Consider the following 13,684-nt stretch of genomic DNA (forward strand, 5'->3'; position numbering starts at 1 on the left):
CTTTTTGTCCAGGTTTCATCTATTTTTCTAGCGGAGATTCACGTCAATAGCCTTTAAAATGCGTCACATGTTTCAAACGCCATATATTTAAGCCGACTCACTATATCTTAAGAAGTGTCACTATATCACATGTGATAATTATATGGTATTTAAGCCCCCTCGAATTCTGAAAATGTTAAAAAATTACCGAAACCCAACCTTGGAGGAAACCGAACCTTTTGAAATATATATTATGAGTGATGATTTATTATTCACGTAAGTACAATTCTGTTATTTCGGTTACACCACTATTACTAATTTACTAGGAATAAAAATGTAGGAATAGAAGAAATGATTTTTGCAGGCATTCGCATTGTATATATATTATACAGACACTCACAATGGGTCTGTATACAATGTAAATGTGTGCAAATAACGCGACTCATTCACTTTTGCTTCATGCTAGAAATAAAGGGCTCTCGGGTTGCTGGGTGAATCCATATGGCGGGCCGGTCTTCGGGCCCAACAGTTAAGAAAAAAGATTTAATTAGGACCACTTCCTTTTAATTCCATCAGCTGCTTTTGCACCTGAAGTGAATGCACAAGGCATCATAACAGAGCACATAATTTTGTGCTTCTATCAGCAGATATTATAGATTGGAGATTTATTTATATATAGAAGCATGTGGATGTATAATCATGGGATGCATGATATGCAGCCGATCCCGGTGATGCTCTTGTAAAGTAACACGTGGAGTGGAACTTTGGCATGCTCGACTTTAAGGGCTTGAGCACATGAAGAACTGACGAAAATGCGATCATCTTGTTGAAGCCACGGTTGTCATTCAGTTAAACAATCTCTTATTTTAAGAACATGATCTTTCTCATATCAATGTCTTTTTGTTGTATATTCTTAATTATCTCCCAACTACATGTGCCTCGACCAAAACTGCTGTGCTATTTCATCTGTGGTCCGGCTCTTTCATCTGTGCATTTCATTTGATCCACCCACTCTGCTCAATGCTCATCATCCTCTGTCATTCATGGTTCTTAAATCTTAAGTGGGTCGACAATAGAAATATAGAATGCTCTCTTTTTAAATGTTGGGCAAATTGGACCTTCATTCATTTTATGTTACTTTTTGGCTAGATTAAGTGTTAAAAACCTACAAGCCAAAAGAAGGTAGGAACAGTAGTTAGGCAAATGATCAGTTCCAAAGAAAAATTGAGGTCGTGGCATTTTCATAGCCAAAGGCTAGATTGGGATTGATTGCAATTTGCTGATTGAATTGCATTCTGTCCAAGTAACAAACGAGGAGAGTCTTGATGATGTAAAAGTTTATGGGCTTTAATCACTCTTAAAAGACGCATCGAGAGAGGAGGGGACACCATGACTTATAAAGTGTCAAGGTAAAAGAAATCTTAGTGAAGTGGGACACTTTAACACGCCCCCTCACGTGTGGCGACTAATGGCCAAACACGTGGACAACAACGGGAGGAAAATGCCCATCATCGCAAGAAATTTGTGGCTCTGATATTATGTAAAAGTTTTCGGGCCTTATTCATTCTCAAAAGATACATTGAGAGCATCAAGGTGAAAGAAATCTTAGCGATGTAGGACACTTTAACAGATGAAACTCACCTGTCTGAACATGTGTTTAGACCGTCGCCATAGGGTCAGGGCCATAGGATTAGGGCCCTATGAGAACATTCTCTGAATTGAATACCCGAATTGACAATTTGAACAATCCTGTCGGGCTGGGCTTTGAGGTTCAAGGTTGGAATTATGGCTGAGCTTCTAACGTGGCCCGGCCTGTTCAGCCTTTGTTTCATTTACGCTAACGTCGTCGTTTAGATTCAGACCCAAAGTTCCGAAAAAACTGAAAACCTCATCGTCTGAGTCTCCACTCAAACGTGCCCCTGCGCCGCCCGCTGCGACATTGAAATCAAAGGTCAGAACTCCCTCCCTTGAACACAGAGAACATGTACGTATACGAAGTGGTGTTTTGCATGTTAAACCAAGAAAAAAAGTGTTTTACGTGGCTAAGCTGAATGGAAATGACTCTATGGTTTTGTTTTCGGTGAAATTTGAAGTCTGAAGATGAAAAAAATATGATGATATGCTGTTCAATTGTTCTTTTTTATTGGTTTTCTATGCAACCAGCAATAGTGTAGTAGTTTTTGTTCGTTAATTTGTTTGCCTTCACTTTGGGATTTGATGGGTTTTTTTGTCTTCTTTTTTTTTGGTTAAGGTTGATTTGGGTTATATCTTTTTCGTATTGTTCATAAATGGCTGTTATGTGAATGAGGATCATCTGTTGAAATAGTTTCGTTTATATTTCAACATGCGCTTGAAATGGTGGTTCATGGGCACCATGCTGAACGTCCCAAACATTTTCCTACCCTTCCACAGTTCCACTATGGCCAATATGAGTTCACTTGGCCTGGCATTAGCCGATTCATTTAGGAATTTCCCATCTTGGTTGGAGCTTTTAAAAGAAATAGCATAGAGCCAGATTAGCAGCTTGCTTGGGATGATTTTAGGCCTAAAATTTAGGAGTTTTTTATTTATTTATTTTATTTTATTTTTATAAGTAAGCGAAATATCATTAAAAAAACGCAAAGTGTAGACAAATACATATGGGGTATACAAGAGGAATGTCTTACTTTTACTTCATGATGTCATTTTTTTCTTCTTCTCTTCTTTCCCCTACTTAAAGAAAAATAGAATTAGCAAAATTATATAATCGCCTAGTGAAGAATTTTTTCTTGGCATTCTATATAACTTTTCCCTTTTTAAGATTAAGATCAATCAAATTATCCGTAGTTTAGTTACCTAAAAGGAGTATTGTGAACTCTGGAGATACTGATATTTAAAATGAATACCCAAAAAAAAAAAAATAATCTCGGAGGAGAGGCATTATGCTTGAGGTATTCACAAGGAGTAAGAAGTCAATTGGGATGGCTGGTAATTTTTTTCTTTAATGGTAAGTTACATACGCACCCGGTGGGACTTGAATCCGTGACCTCTCCCTCCATCTTACTATAAATGGAGGAAGTACCATTTTAGCTAAAGCTCATTGTTCTTTGTTCTAGTGAAAGTTTATATTCACTGATAACAAAGGAACAAAGACTAAAAAGACGTCTAGGAGTTAGAAGTGCTTTCATTTACATAAGCTCTAAAATTCATAAAAAAATTTAAAAAATAAAAATAAAAATTTTACATACGCTCTAAGGTGGTAAAAGTGGATTGCTTTTTGTTTTTGGAGCCTGTAGGTCAACATCTGCAAAAAATTTCTTCTAGATTCTTGGTCGCAAACAGCTAGTGTAGCTGGACCTAGAATAAACAAACAGATGTAGAGATAAACTTTGTTTACATGGTAACCAAGTTTAGAGTTCATAAGTTATTGATTCATTAAAGAATGTCATTGACAGCAGGGATAGTCAGACATACTTATTTAGTGGCAAGTGAGTGCAATTTCCTTGGAGATGCACCGCATGGAGCCAATAAAGGAGATTTGTTGGTGGATGAAATCTTTCGTTTCAAATTCTTGTTGGTTTTCTGTTTTGTCTTCAATTTTTTTGGGCAGGTTACAGTTCCTCTCTTTCTTTCACAAGAGATACTAAGCTAGATATACAATTATTTGTATGCTTTTTAATCCCGAATTGTTATTAGTTTACATATATCTGTTGTACCATTTGTCTGTTTTGGTTTGGGTTTTTTTTTTTTTTTTTTTTTTTGTCTTTATATATATATATATATATAATGGTGGGCTTTCTCATTTTATTGGATCATTTCCCACTGTCCGATATTGCAGGGCGAATTACATGAAGGAATGATAAAGGATCCCATAAAGCATTTGGAACCTGACCCAGTTAATGCATTTAGAAAGTGATCTTTACACTAAAGTTAAAAAGTCTACAGGAATATTAACTCTTCTTCATTCGCCAAGAATGATCTGCAAGATTCTATCTTAGAAGTGGATTCAACATTGTGCCCTCTCTTTGCTAGAATTAAACAAACGGGCATGGAGACAACCCAAAATCCTGTGGAACTGAATCTGGTGAATAGAAAAAAAAGGAGAAGGGGAAATCGGAAGAAGAAGTCTAATGCACAGCAAAATAGTGGACAAGTTCAAGAGGAGCTGGAGGAAGGTTGCTTGACTAGCATCAATCATAAGAATATTATGCCAACACTTAGTCTATCAGATGAAAGAAACAGTGAAGGAAAAGTTCTTTCATTGGCTACTGATGAAACTAATTCTTTTTCACTGGCCAATGCTTTGCCACATCTATCACATGACAATTGTAAGGTCCTCATAAATGCAAATTCTTTTTCAATGACCAAGAGTGAAGTGCAAGATACTGTCTTAGGAGTGGATTCAACACGATGCCCATCTTTTCCTAGGATTGAACAGAATGGCATGGAAACAAGCCAAAAGCTTGTGGAAGGGAATCTGGTGAGCAGGAAGAAAAGGAGAAGGGGAAGTCGGAAGAAGAAGACTAAGACACAGCAAAATAGTGGACAAGCTCAAGAGCTGCCAGAGCAAGGCTGCTTGACTAGCATCACTGATATGAATATCACGCCAACACCAAGTCTATCAAATGAAAGAAACAGTGTAGAAAAAGTTGTTTTGTTGGGTACTGATGAAATTAATTCTTTTTTGGTGACTAATTCTTCACGAAGTCTGTCACATGACACATATAAGATCTTTACCAATGCTAATTCTTCTTCAATGGCCAGGAGTGAAGAGCAAGGTACTATCTTAGGCGTAGATTTACCACTGTGCCCCCCATTTGCTAGATCTGAACAGACAGGCATGGAAACAATCCAAAATCCCGTAGTAGTGAATCTGGCGAGTCAAAAGAAATCAAGAAGACGTCAGAAAAAGAAGACTAAGGCACTGCAAAATAATGGACTAGCTGAAAAGCTGCCAGAGGACGGTCGTGCAACTAGCACCAATCATATGAATATTATGTCAATGCCACGTCTATCAGATGAAAGAAGCACTGAAGAAAAAGTTACTTCTGGGGGTACTGGTGAAAACTCTTTTTCAGTGAACAATTCTTCATTATGTTCACATGAATGTTCTAAGGTTGTCGGTAATACTGATTCTATTCCGATGACCAAGAGTGAGATGCAATATACTAACCTAGGAGTAGATTCAACAATGTGCCCTCCCTTTGCTACAATTGAACAGATGGGTATGGGAACAGCCAAAAATCCTGTGGAAGTGAATATGTTGATGAAAAAGAAAACAAGAAGGAGAAGTCGCAAGAAGAAGCCTAATACTGTTGTCAATGATCAGTTGCCCAAGGAAGGTTCCCTGACTGGTGTCGATTGTGTGAAAACTATGTCAACCCGAAGTCTATTGAATGAAAAAAATAGTAAAGAAAAAGTTATTTTATCAGTCACTGCTGAAAATAAACAAGTCTGTCTTGGTGTTGCCAATGAAGAGGATAACAGCTCAAAGATTTCTCATATTTCACTTGTAAGAGCACACATTGGTCATTTGAAGAAAAAGCTTCTTATTCTTGATATAAATGGGCTGCTTGCGGATATAATTCGTCCGCCTCCAAAGAAATACAAATCAGACATAAACATTGCAGGACGGGCAAGTGAGAAATGATGTTGTAATATTGTTTCACTGATTAGATTCACTGTGCTTTTCACCCTTTATATCTGATTATATGTTTGCTTCTTGTTTTCAGTTTTCAAGAGGCCCTTCTGTCTTGATTTCCTGAAATTCTGCTTTGAGAGATTTGAAGTGGGTGTGTGGTCCTCAAGATCCAAGTACTCTTCAACCATTCTAACTGGATTTCATTCACTCTCTCTTTGTTTGATGTTATATAAGTGTCTCATTTAATGTTGAGTTCTAAGAGAAGCAGCTTGTTTCCTCCTCTCTCTTTTTTTCCCCTTAAAGCATGTGCTGGTTGGTGCTAGTCAGCATAGTGTATAAGCATTAATTGCAATTATTTATTAATTTCTTAAGGAAAAATGTGGAAAGAGTGATTGACTATTTGATGGGAGATATGAAGCACAAGCTGCTACTTTGTTGGGTATGCACTTTTCATTTGTTTTCTTTGATTTCCTACAAGCTCTGCCTCCTCATTTGTCATTTTCAAGTATCTTTCCTGCCAATAATTTCTTTTTAGTGTTTAAATACTTCTTTATATTGGTCTATGCACCTAAAATCTAGGTCATTTTTGTGGGTAATTCCCTCATTGCATTTGATTTGGAGAATTTGATAGTCTGATCATTGTCTTACTCATGTACTTTATTTTCTATCTGATACCTGATTGAGAAAAAGTTCCCTTCCTTTGATGGTTGAGATTATTCAGTGGATGCAGTTTGTAGCGTGGCATTCCCATTTTGTATGGAAGCAATATTGAATCAACATATTCACATAACAATATCAACTTCATTTATGTGAGAGCTATGCATTTGAACGTATTATGCAAATGCAACATCTTTTGATCTAGAAATCTGCCACTACACCCCTTGTATTTTTTATTATCCCTGCATGTTAATGAGAACAACTATCAGTTGATTGTAACATCTAAAGATAATTTAATTCACTGGAAACAGCTTGGAACACTGATCTGCTTGCATCTAATCGTGCATATTTATGTGGGCTATCTTTTCAGGATCTATCTCACTGCACTGCTACAACGTTCAGGACTCTTGAAGATAAGCATAAGCCCATAGTTTTTAAGGAATTGAGGAAGATTTGGGAAAAACATGACCCTAGTCTTCCGTGGGAGAAGGGAGACTACAATGAGTCAAATACATTGTTGTTGGATGATTCCCCATACAAAGCCTTGCTTAATCCTGTAAGTTATTGATTTTTTTCCCTGCCGGGGGGGGGGGGGGGGGGGGTGGCTGGTGTGGATCATACTATAGCTGATGTTGTTTTTTGAACTCATTCCCTAACTCTTTCTTTATTTCTTTGGTTGTGTGAAACTTTCATCTTATAGCTGCACACTGCAATCTTCCCTTATTCATACAAGTTTCTGAAAAAGCGTGATATTTCGTTAGGTAAGATTCCAATTGACCTGATTAGCTTGTAATTTTACTTTCCAGAAAATGTATGTTGCCCTACAATATAAATAGAAATAGTTTCTTCACAAATGCTGGTGGCACAAGCTAATGCTTGAGGAATGGTGAGACACCCCTGCTGATATGTTGCCCCTGGATTATCCCTACCCCTTAACCTCAATTATCTTCAGCTTCTGGCTTTGGAAAGAAGAAGGACAAGGAATATTGTTGACATCTTAATATAAGAAGCTATATTCTTATTCATGATAATTTTCCCCCCTTTTCCTCCTTGTTCTAAAATCCAAATGGAGCCTAATGTAACAAATGGTGGAAATTTAATAGATGCTCAGTAGGTGCATTTTACTGGCGGGATCAACTGGTTGGATCCACAAGGTTTAGTTATACTTTAATGTGAAGTATTCTAATCCATCGAATTACATATCACAACAAGACACATTGGGCATTTTAGCATTTATGCCACATTAGACGGGATTTTTCTTTCTTTCTTTCTTCTTTCTTTTTTTTCTTTTGTTTTTTTTTAAAAAAAAAAAGAAAAAGAAAAAAGAAATAAAGAAGGAAACCAAAGAATTATCTAGATATCCTGCCTTTTTTAAAATAATGGATCATCCCTAGATGTAGCTTGTACAGCAAGTTATGTACTATGAATTGGGATGACCAGCATTTTGTCATCTGCAGTGTATGTGAAACTTATTTTCTGAAAGATGAGATAAATGATTATTGACATAACTGCAATTAATGGCAGGTTCTGGTGGTGATCTTCGTGTATATCTGGAGGGATTGGCTGTGGCTGAAAATACACAGAAGTATGTAAAGCGAAACCCGTTTGGTCAAAGACCCATCACTCAAAGAAATAAATCTTGGGACTTTTACCAGACGGCTATCAGTTCATTGAAATCCTCACAAACCACAGGATAATGTCTCTCCGTTTTGCTTTGGGTATGCATTGTTATTTTGTATCACATGGACCATGCTTTGTTATTTTGTGGAGCATGCTTCCATCACTTCATTGAATCATTAGAGCTGGTGATCTATCAAATGAGCCATCTCTTTGAGTGTATTGATTGATTGAATGCTGCAATTTTTTCACAAGCTAGCTAGTAGAACCATAATTGAATTGCCTCTAGATGGAGCCGCACCCATTTCAAGGAACTCTTATTATCACCATTATGCTTTTGCTTGGAGAATCAAAAGGGAGACATTCATGTTCGGATGACTAATGTTCCAATAACAGCTGTGCTGGAAGGTTCATTTAAGCTTGCAATTGCAACTACTGACATTTACTTTGTTGCTGGTGGCTTTTATGACATATTTGTAAGGAGAACATGGAAAAGGACCCACAGTGAGAAAGGACGCTCTTGTAATAGCTCTTCTTTCTGTCTCATTCATACAAAGAAAAAAGAAAAAGGAAAACCAGGAAAAGAAGCTTGCCAATTATTCGTGATCTTAGCCGCTCATGTGCTCATTATAGGTTTATGTGTTGGTCAGATGATGGCTTGAATTTTGGGTTTTTCCGGACAAAGATGAACAGAATGTTCTGCTTAATGTTGTCATGCACACTTCAACCACATGCTATGTCCCCATAACCCAGATATTTTTAATTTTTGTTCGTAAAGTTTGTCATATATGTGTCATTGTTATGCAATGGTTGTTGAAATAGGCTCAAATAGCTATAGAACAGCTTTGAAATCAAGGAATGCTATTGCCTATCAATGTCATGAGTGCTGTTCCTATGACCTTTTCGTTATATGTATCCCTAGGTTATAATAACTTTATTATCATTTTTTTTTTATAAGAACTTTATTATCATATTTACAGTTCATATTTAGTGAAAGTGGCATGTGAAACCTGTCAGAGTAATTTTTTGGTGAGTACTCCAAAGAACATACCTATTACATGCAGGAGCATAAACTCCAAAGGCCAATTGAAAAAAAAAAAAGAAAAAAAAAGAAAGAAAAAGGAAGGAAAAAAGATTGTATGCAACTAAAGTGTTAAATAGGTGATGATATGATACCATTTGAGTGGTTAAAAAAATTCAACAAAAGCCAGGGAAATAAAATTTAACTAGATGTAACCACAACAAAATAAACTAATTACAGTCTATCCAGTTATATTCTTAACATGTCATCAGCATGATTTTTAGTAGGATCATCAGCTATAGTTTAGGTCTTGTCTTCATAGAGAATCTAATGAGAGCAAAAGAAATCAGAGGACAGTCCATTGAATAACTTATAGGAGCAAGAAATGAAATTGGAAACCTGAGGAGGTACCGAGTTTGTCCTCTGTACTAATGACCACTTTAACTGTGAATTGTCGTTTATAAATGTTGAGATTATACAACGTTGAGCTTATATGAGTCTACAAAGCAAACAAGATCCACACTATTAAGAAAAAGGGGATAGCTAGGGTTTAAGATTTCATTCAAGTTAGTTAAAAACACCCGGATAATTGACTGACCCAATCATTTGATGCCAAACCAACGGACATTGATTGGTTCAGTTTGGTAACCGGATTATCCCAGCGACCAAAACCATTGGACCGTCCATCGAAACCGGACGAACAGAGACCTATCATGTCAATGAACACCCCTTGACTTCAATTCTAGCATGGCCTCCATTTTTGGTTGGAAGATACCTAGGAAGAACTTTTGTCCAGTTGGGTACACATAAGTGAACCATTGCATATTTTCCTCATGTGGACCACCCAGGATCCGACAAAGCAGCTGACTTATATCTTTGGGTTACCACTCATTGATTTTGGCATGCCATCATGTTCTGTTCCTCCCCATTTTTCTCAGCTACAGAGAGAGATCCATCATCCAATGTTGACCTTAAACCATCTGTCTCCGACTGCCCTTTCTCAATTCTCAGGCCAACCTTTGCCACACAAATTTGATACACCTACTAAAAAACCCACAAGGTACAATAATGCAATAATAGACACGATCACGTGTATCCTAACAAATTTCAACAGGGCTGGTATGATGCTGCTTGCTTTTCAAACGTAGTAGCATGTCAGATTACAATATTTGGATTTTGGACCACCAACAAATTAAAGATGTAGAAAATGTGGCTTAGGGTCCAGTGGCCAACTAAAAGGGGGCCTATGCGTACAACTTACCCTAATTATCTAATCTAGAGATTCACAACCATGACATGAGGATTTTTGTTTTTTTTTTTTTTTAATTTTTTTTTTATTTTGTGTCCTTGTTGCATCTAATCATGGTGCCACGTCATTTAGAATTTAAAATAATGTGTAATCTGGATTACGAATCTCGACTTTTCGCAACTGTCAATGTTGCAAAGTGAAGGAACAGTTTTAATTAATGATGCTAACTATATTAAAAATAAGAAGATTAAGTAGAAAAAATCTTCTTTGTACACCTGGCTAGCTGTGAGTTATCATTATTTAGTCGATAATAGTTAAAAGGCTTTCTTAATTAGCATGTCCAGCAAGGCCAGGCCACATCTTTCTTCCAAAGCTTGCTGAATTATCTATGTTTCCCTTCTCTATGAAGTTGTCCATACCAGTCAGGCAATCGCCATTTTCTTCCTTACAAACTAGATGATATGCTGCATGTACTCGCTTTTGGTAACAACTTAGAAAGAAAGCTTGTTTCCAACTTCGATCAATTTTTGGTTTTCTTACACCCCAAGCAGCTTAGATATATGGATGGAATAGTGTTGGAATATAATTTAAATGGTTAAATCCATATCATTTGTTATCAGTTTAAGTTTTTATAATAAATAGTGATTTAACATGGTATTAGAGTCGGAAGTCATGAATTCGAATGTTGTCTCCATCAATTCACCAAATTTCAATTAAATATTTCACGTGTTGGGCCTTACACGTGAGGAGAAATATTAAATATAATTTAAAAATAGAACTATTAAGTTATTTCATGTGTAAATTAAAAGGGATAAGATGGAATCTTGACTAACCCCACATTGAAGAAACCTTTGAGGTTGTTTAATGGTCACACTATATATCTTTGGGTCCTTCAGGATAGGAACCTCACATTGGCTTGCTTTTGAATCTCTCCTTCTCTCTGACCATAATTGTTTATTTGATTTATTAAGCTGCTATATATCTTACTTGTTGACTTAAAAAACCCTATTTATTAATGCCCTAATTCACATGGGCAAATATTGATGGGGGGGATGAGTGGGGGACATCATGTGCCAATCATGGTAAGAGTGATGGTAATGCTTCTTGGAACCTAGTTTACGATGACAGAGATGCCTTTGTTGGTGCCTTACGAAGTTAAGGCATCCCTCATGTGATATCTTCCCTTTTTCCATGTGGTTAGGCATTCTTTTTCATTCTTATTTATTTCAACCATCATCATCAACCCTACTCCCTCTCCCCCATTCTAATCTTACAATATTACGTGTCCAAGGGTTCGTCCGTTAGGTTTAACAGTTTCAAAACGCTCGGTTTTAAAAAAAAATAACAATTCCAAACGGAATTAATAGAAACGTACTCCCATTTGAAAATTCACTCTTAAACGGGATATTTTTCACGATTTTGTTGAAAAATACATTTTGTAACCCGCGGGCTCTAAGATCGATAATGGTTTTAGAAATTTGCATTGCCAATCTCCAAAAAAAAAAAAGAAGCACAAATTCTATTCTTAGTTGGGGATGGAAGACATGAAAATTAGGGACAGTAGAGAGACAAGAGAGAAGAATATTATGATGCAATTAATGCACGCTAATTAATTGAGAAATAAAAATATATATAAAGGCACATGCAATGTTCTTTCAGTACGCGGTTGAGTCCTTCTCATTCCAAACAACATGCATTGTCAATTCGACGTACGTTATATATTGAATTATTCTCATTAATTACTATTCTATTACCATCCATGCCACTGCTACAAATTAAGTACTCTTCTTTACATCTCTCTCTCTCTCTCTCTCTCTCTCTCTCTCTCTCATCTTATGTTTCTTTTTAGTCCTTATATTTCCTATGGAAGCAAAGCACGTGACACCACTATGGCCTTGGCTAGTAATTAGTATCTAATGTAAATTGTCAATAATGCAACCTTTTAAAAGAACAAGCATGTGCAGAGTTTGATTTTCTTTTAATCAATTTGAAATTGGCTAATGGGGAGCCATGGAATCATAAAAATGGTATTTTGTGTAACAATATAAATATATCTAATCATTCGCATAAACAATAAAAATTGTTAGAATATAAATTAAATGATTAAATTCAATCATTCTTATCGGCTTAAGCTTTTTGGATAAATTATGATTTAACAAAATATCAAAGCAAATGTCGTGAGTTAGAACTTTGTCTCCGTCATCACCTCTAATTTCAATTAAATATTCCACACGTTGAGTATCACTTATTAAGATACCCCATTTCCCGCTCTTTGGCCGATGCGGGACAAACCCATTTCTTTTTTCTACCCAATACCAAGAGGGTAAGGGCCAGGAGAAATGGCACTACGGTACCGAATAGGAGAGAATTATTTTATAAGCAGGACCCACTAAATTAGTATCTCTTCCAAGAATTGCCGACTGGAAACTCGTAGTGCTTTATAAACCCGGCCATCAATCTCCCGCTCCTTGGCCGATGTATATATATATATAGGACAAGCCCATTTTCTTTCTACGCAGTACGTACCAAAATTTAATTGGATAAGGAGATCAAAAACGACACTACAAAACTGAAAAAGAGAAAATAATTTATAAACGAAACCCACAAAAATACCCCGTACGTCCAAGCAATTGCTACTTCTTCAATCATGGTAGTTGGCGTAAGACAGTTTGTCCATGGAAAAACCTAGTGTCATGTTAGGCTCTGACAGTCGTGAGGGCATCAGCCCCATTCCTCATCATGAATTCGTAGTAAAGAAGCCATCATATTATAAAATCCCACTGCATTAAAACTGCACCAGCCATATACATATAAAGCAGAAAGAGCCATCTGCTTTGCACTGGCAAAGATCTTTTTTTTTTTTTTTTTTTCCTTTCCTAGATAATTAATTCTACCCAATTGAAAAAGTATTAAGCTAAAAAGAAAAAGAAAAGGACATTATTGTATATTTCGGGGAAAAAAAATAGCATGAGAAAAAAAGTCAATGAGAGAATTGATGATTCATGGACGTACGTTATAATTAATTACGTCTGGATCTCTCTCTCTGCGATGAATCTGCTGGTGTAGTTAAGAAATGTTCAAAGTATGTACTTACCCTTAATCCCTTATAATTCTAGAGAATTAGAATGGGCCACGTTAATTAATAGATCGGATTTTAATTGTGGGTGGTTGGAAGAATATAATACAAAACCGATCAATGATCACGATAATTAATGAAGTGATTTTTTCAAGATCCTCTAATATTTTTTTAAAAAATATATATTTTAAAATCAGCATAAGTCTACATACCTACCTTCTAAAATCAGTTGTACAACTACTGTACCCGAGGCATAATCTAGAAAACTACAATTAAAAGATTTAAGAATATAATTATAATACTAGGCATGAGGAGCTAGCAAATCTCGTTTAACAAGTTTATCCACAGTACTCCACCTTGTTTTTTGCAGTGGCAAAGATAATAGATATTAATTGGTGACATCAATTCTGTAGATAAAAAATGAAGAGAACGATCCAAATGATGAATACATGTTTATGAATATTA

At 36.2% G+C, this 13,684-nt stretch overlaps 1 protein-coding gene across 3 annotated transcripts; it reads left to right on the forward strand.

Moving 5' to 3' along the window:
* Positions 1-1,851: 1,851 nt before the first annotated feature.
* Positions 1,852-8,669, forward strand: LOC133859592 (uncharacterized). 3 transcript variants are annotated; one of them, XM_062295044.1, is made up of 7 exons: positions 1,852-1,930; positions 3,797-5,597; positions 5,691-5,772; positions 5,972-6,038; positions 6,627-6,812; positions 6,957-7,017; positions 7,781-8,669. In XM_062295044.1, exons 2-7 carry the CDS (start codon positions 4,007-4,009, stop codon positions 7,951-7,953), a joined length of 2,160 nt encoding a protein of 719 aa, XP_062151028.1. In that variant the 5' UTR covers positions 1,852-1,930; positions 3,797-4,006; the 3' UTR covers positions 7,954-8,669. The 3 variants fall into 3 exon arrangements, 2 of the variants coding, with proteins under 2 accessions (XP_062151028.1, XP_062151029.1); XM_062295045.1 differs by having other exon boundaries at positions 1,872-1,963; XR_009898774.1 differs by lacking the exons at positions 5,972-6,038; positions 7,781-8,669.
* The last annotated feature ends 5,015 nt before the right edge of the window (positions 8,670-13,684 follow it).

This window comes from Alnus glutinosa, chromosome 2 (genome assembly GCF_958979055.1).
Source record: "Alnus glutinosa chromosome 2, dhAlnGlut1.1, whole genome shotgun sequence".
Taxonomy (NCBI): domain Eukaryota; kingdom Viridiplantae; phylum Streptophyta; class Magnoliopsida; order Fagales; family Betulaceae; genus Alnus; species Alnus glutinosa.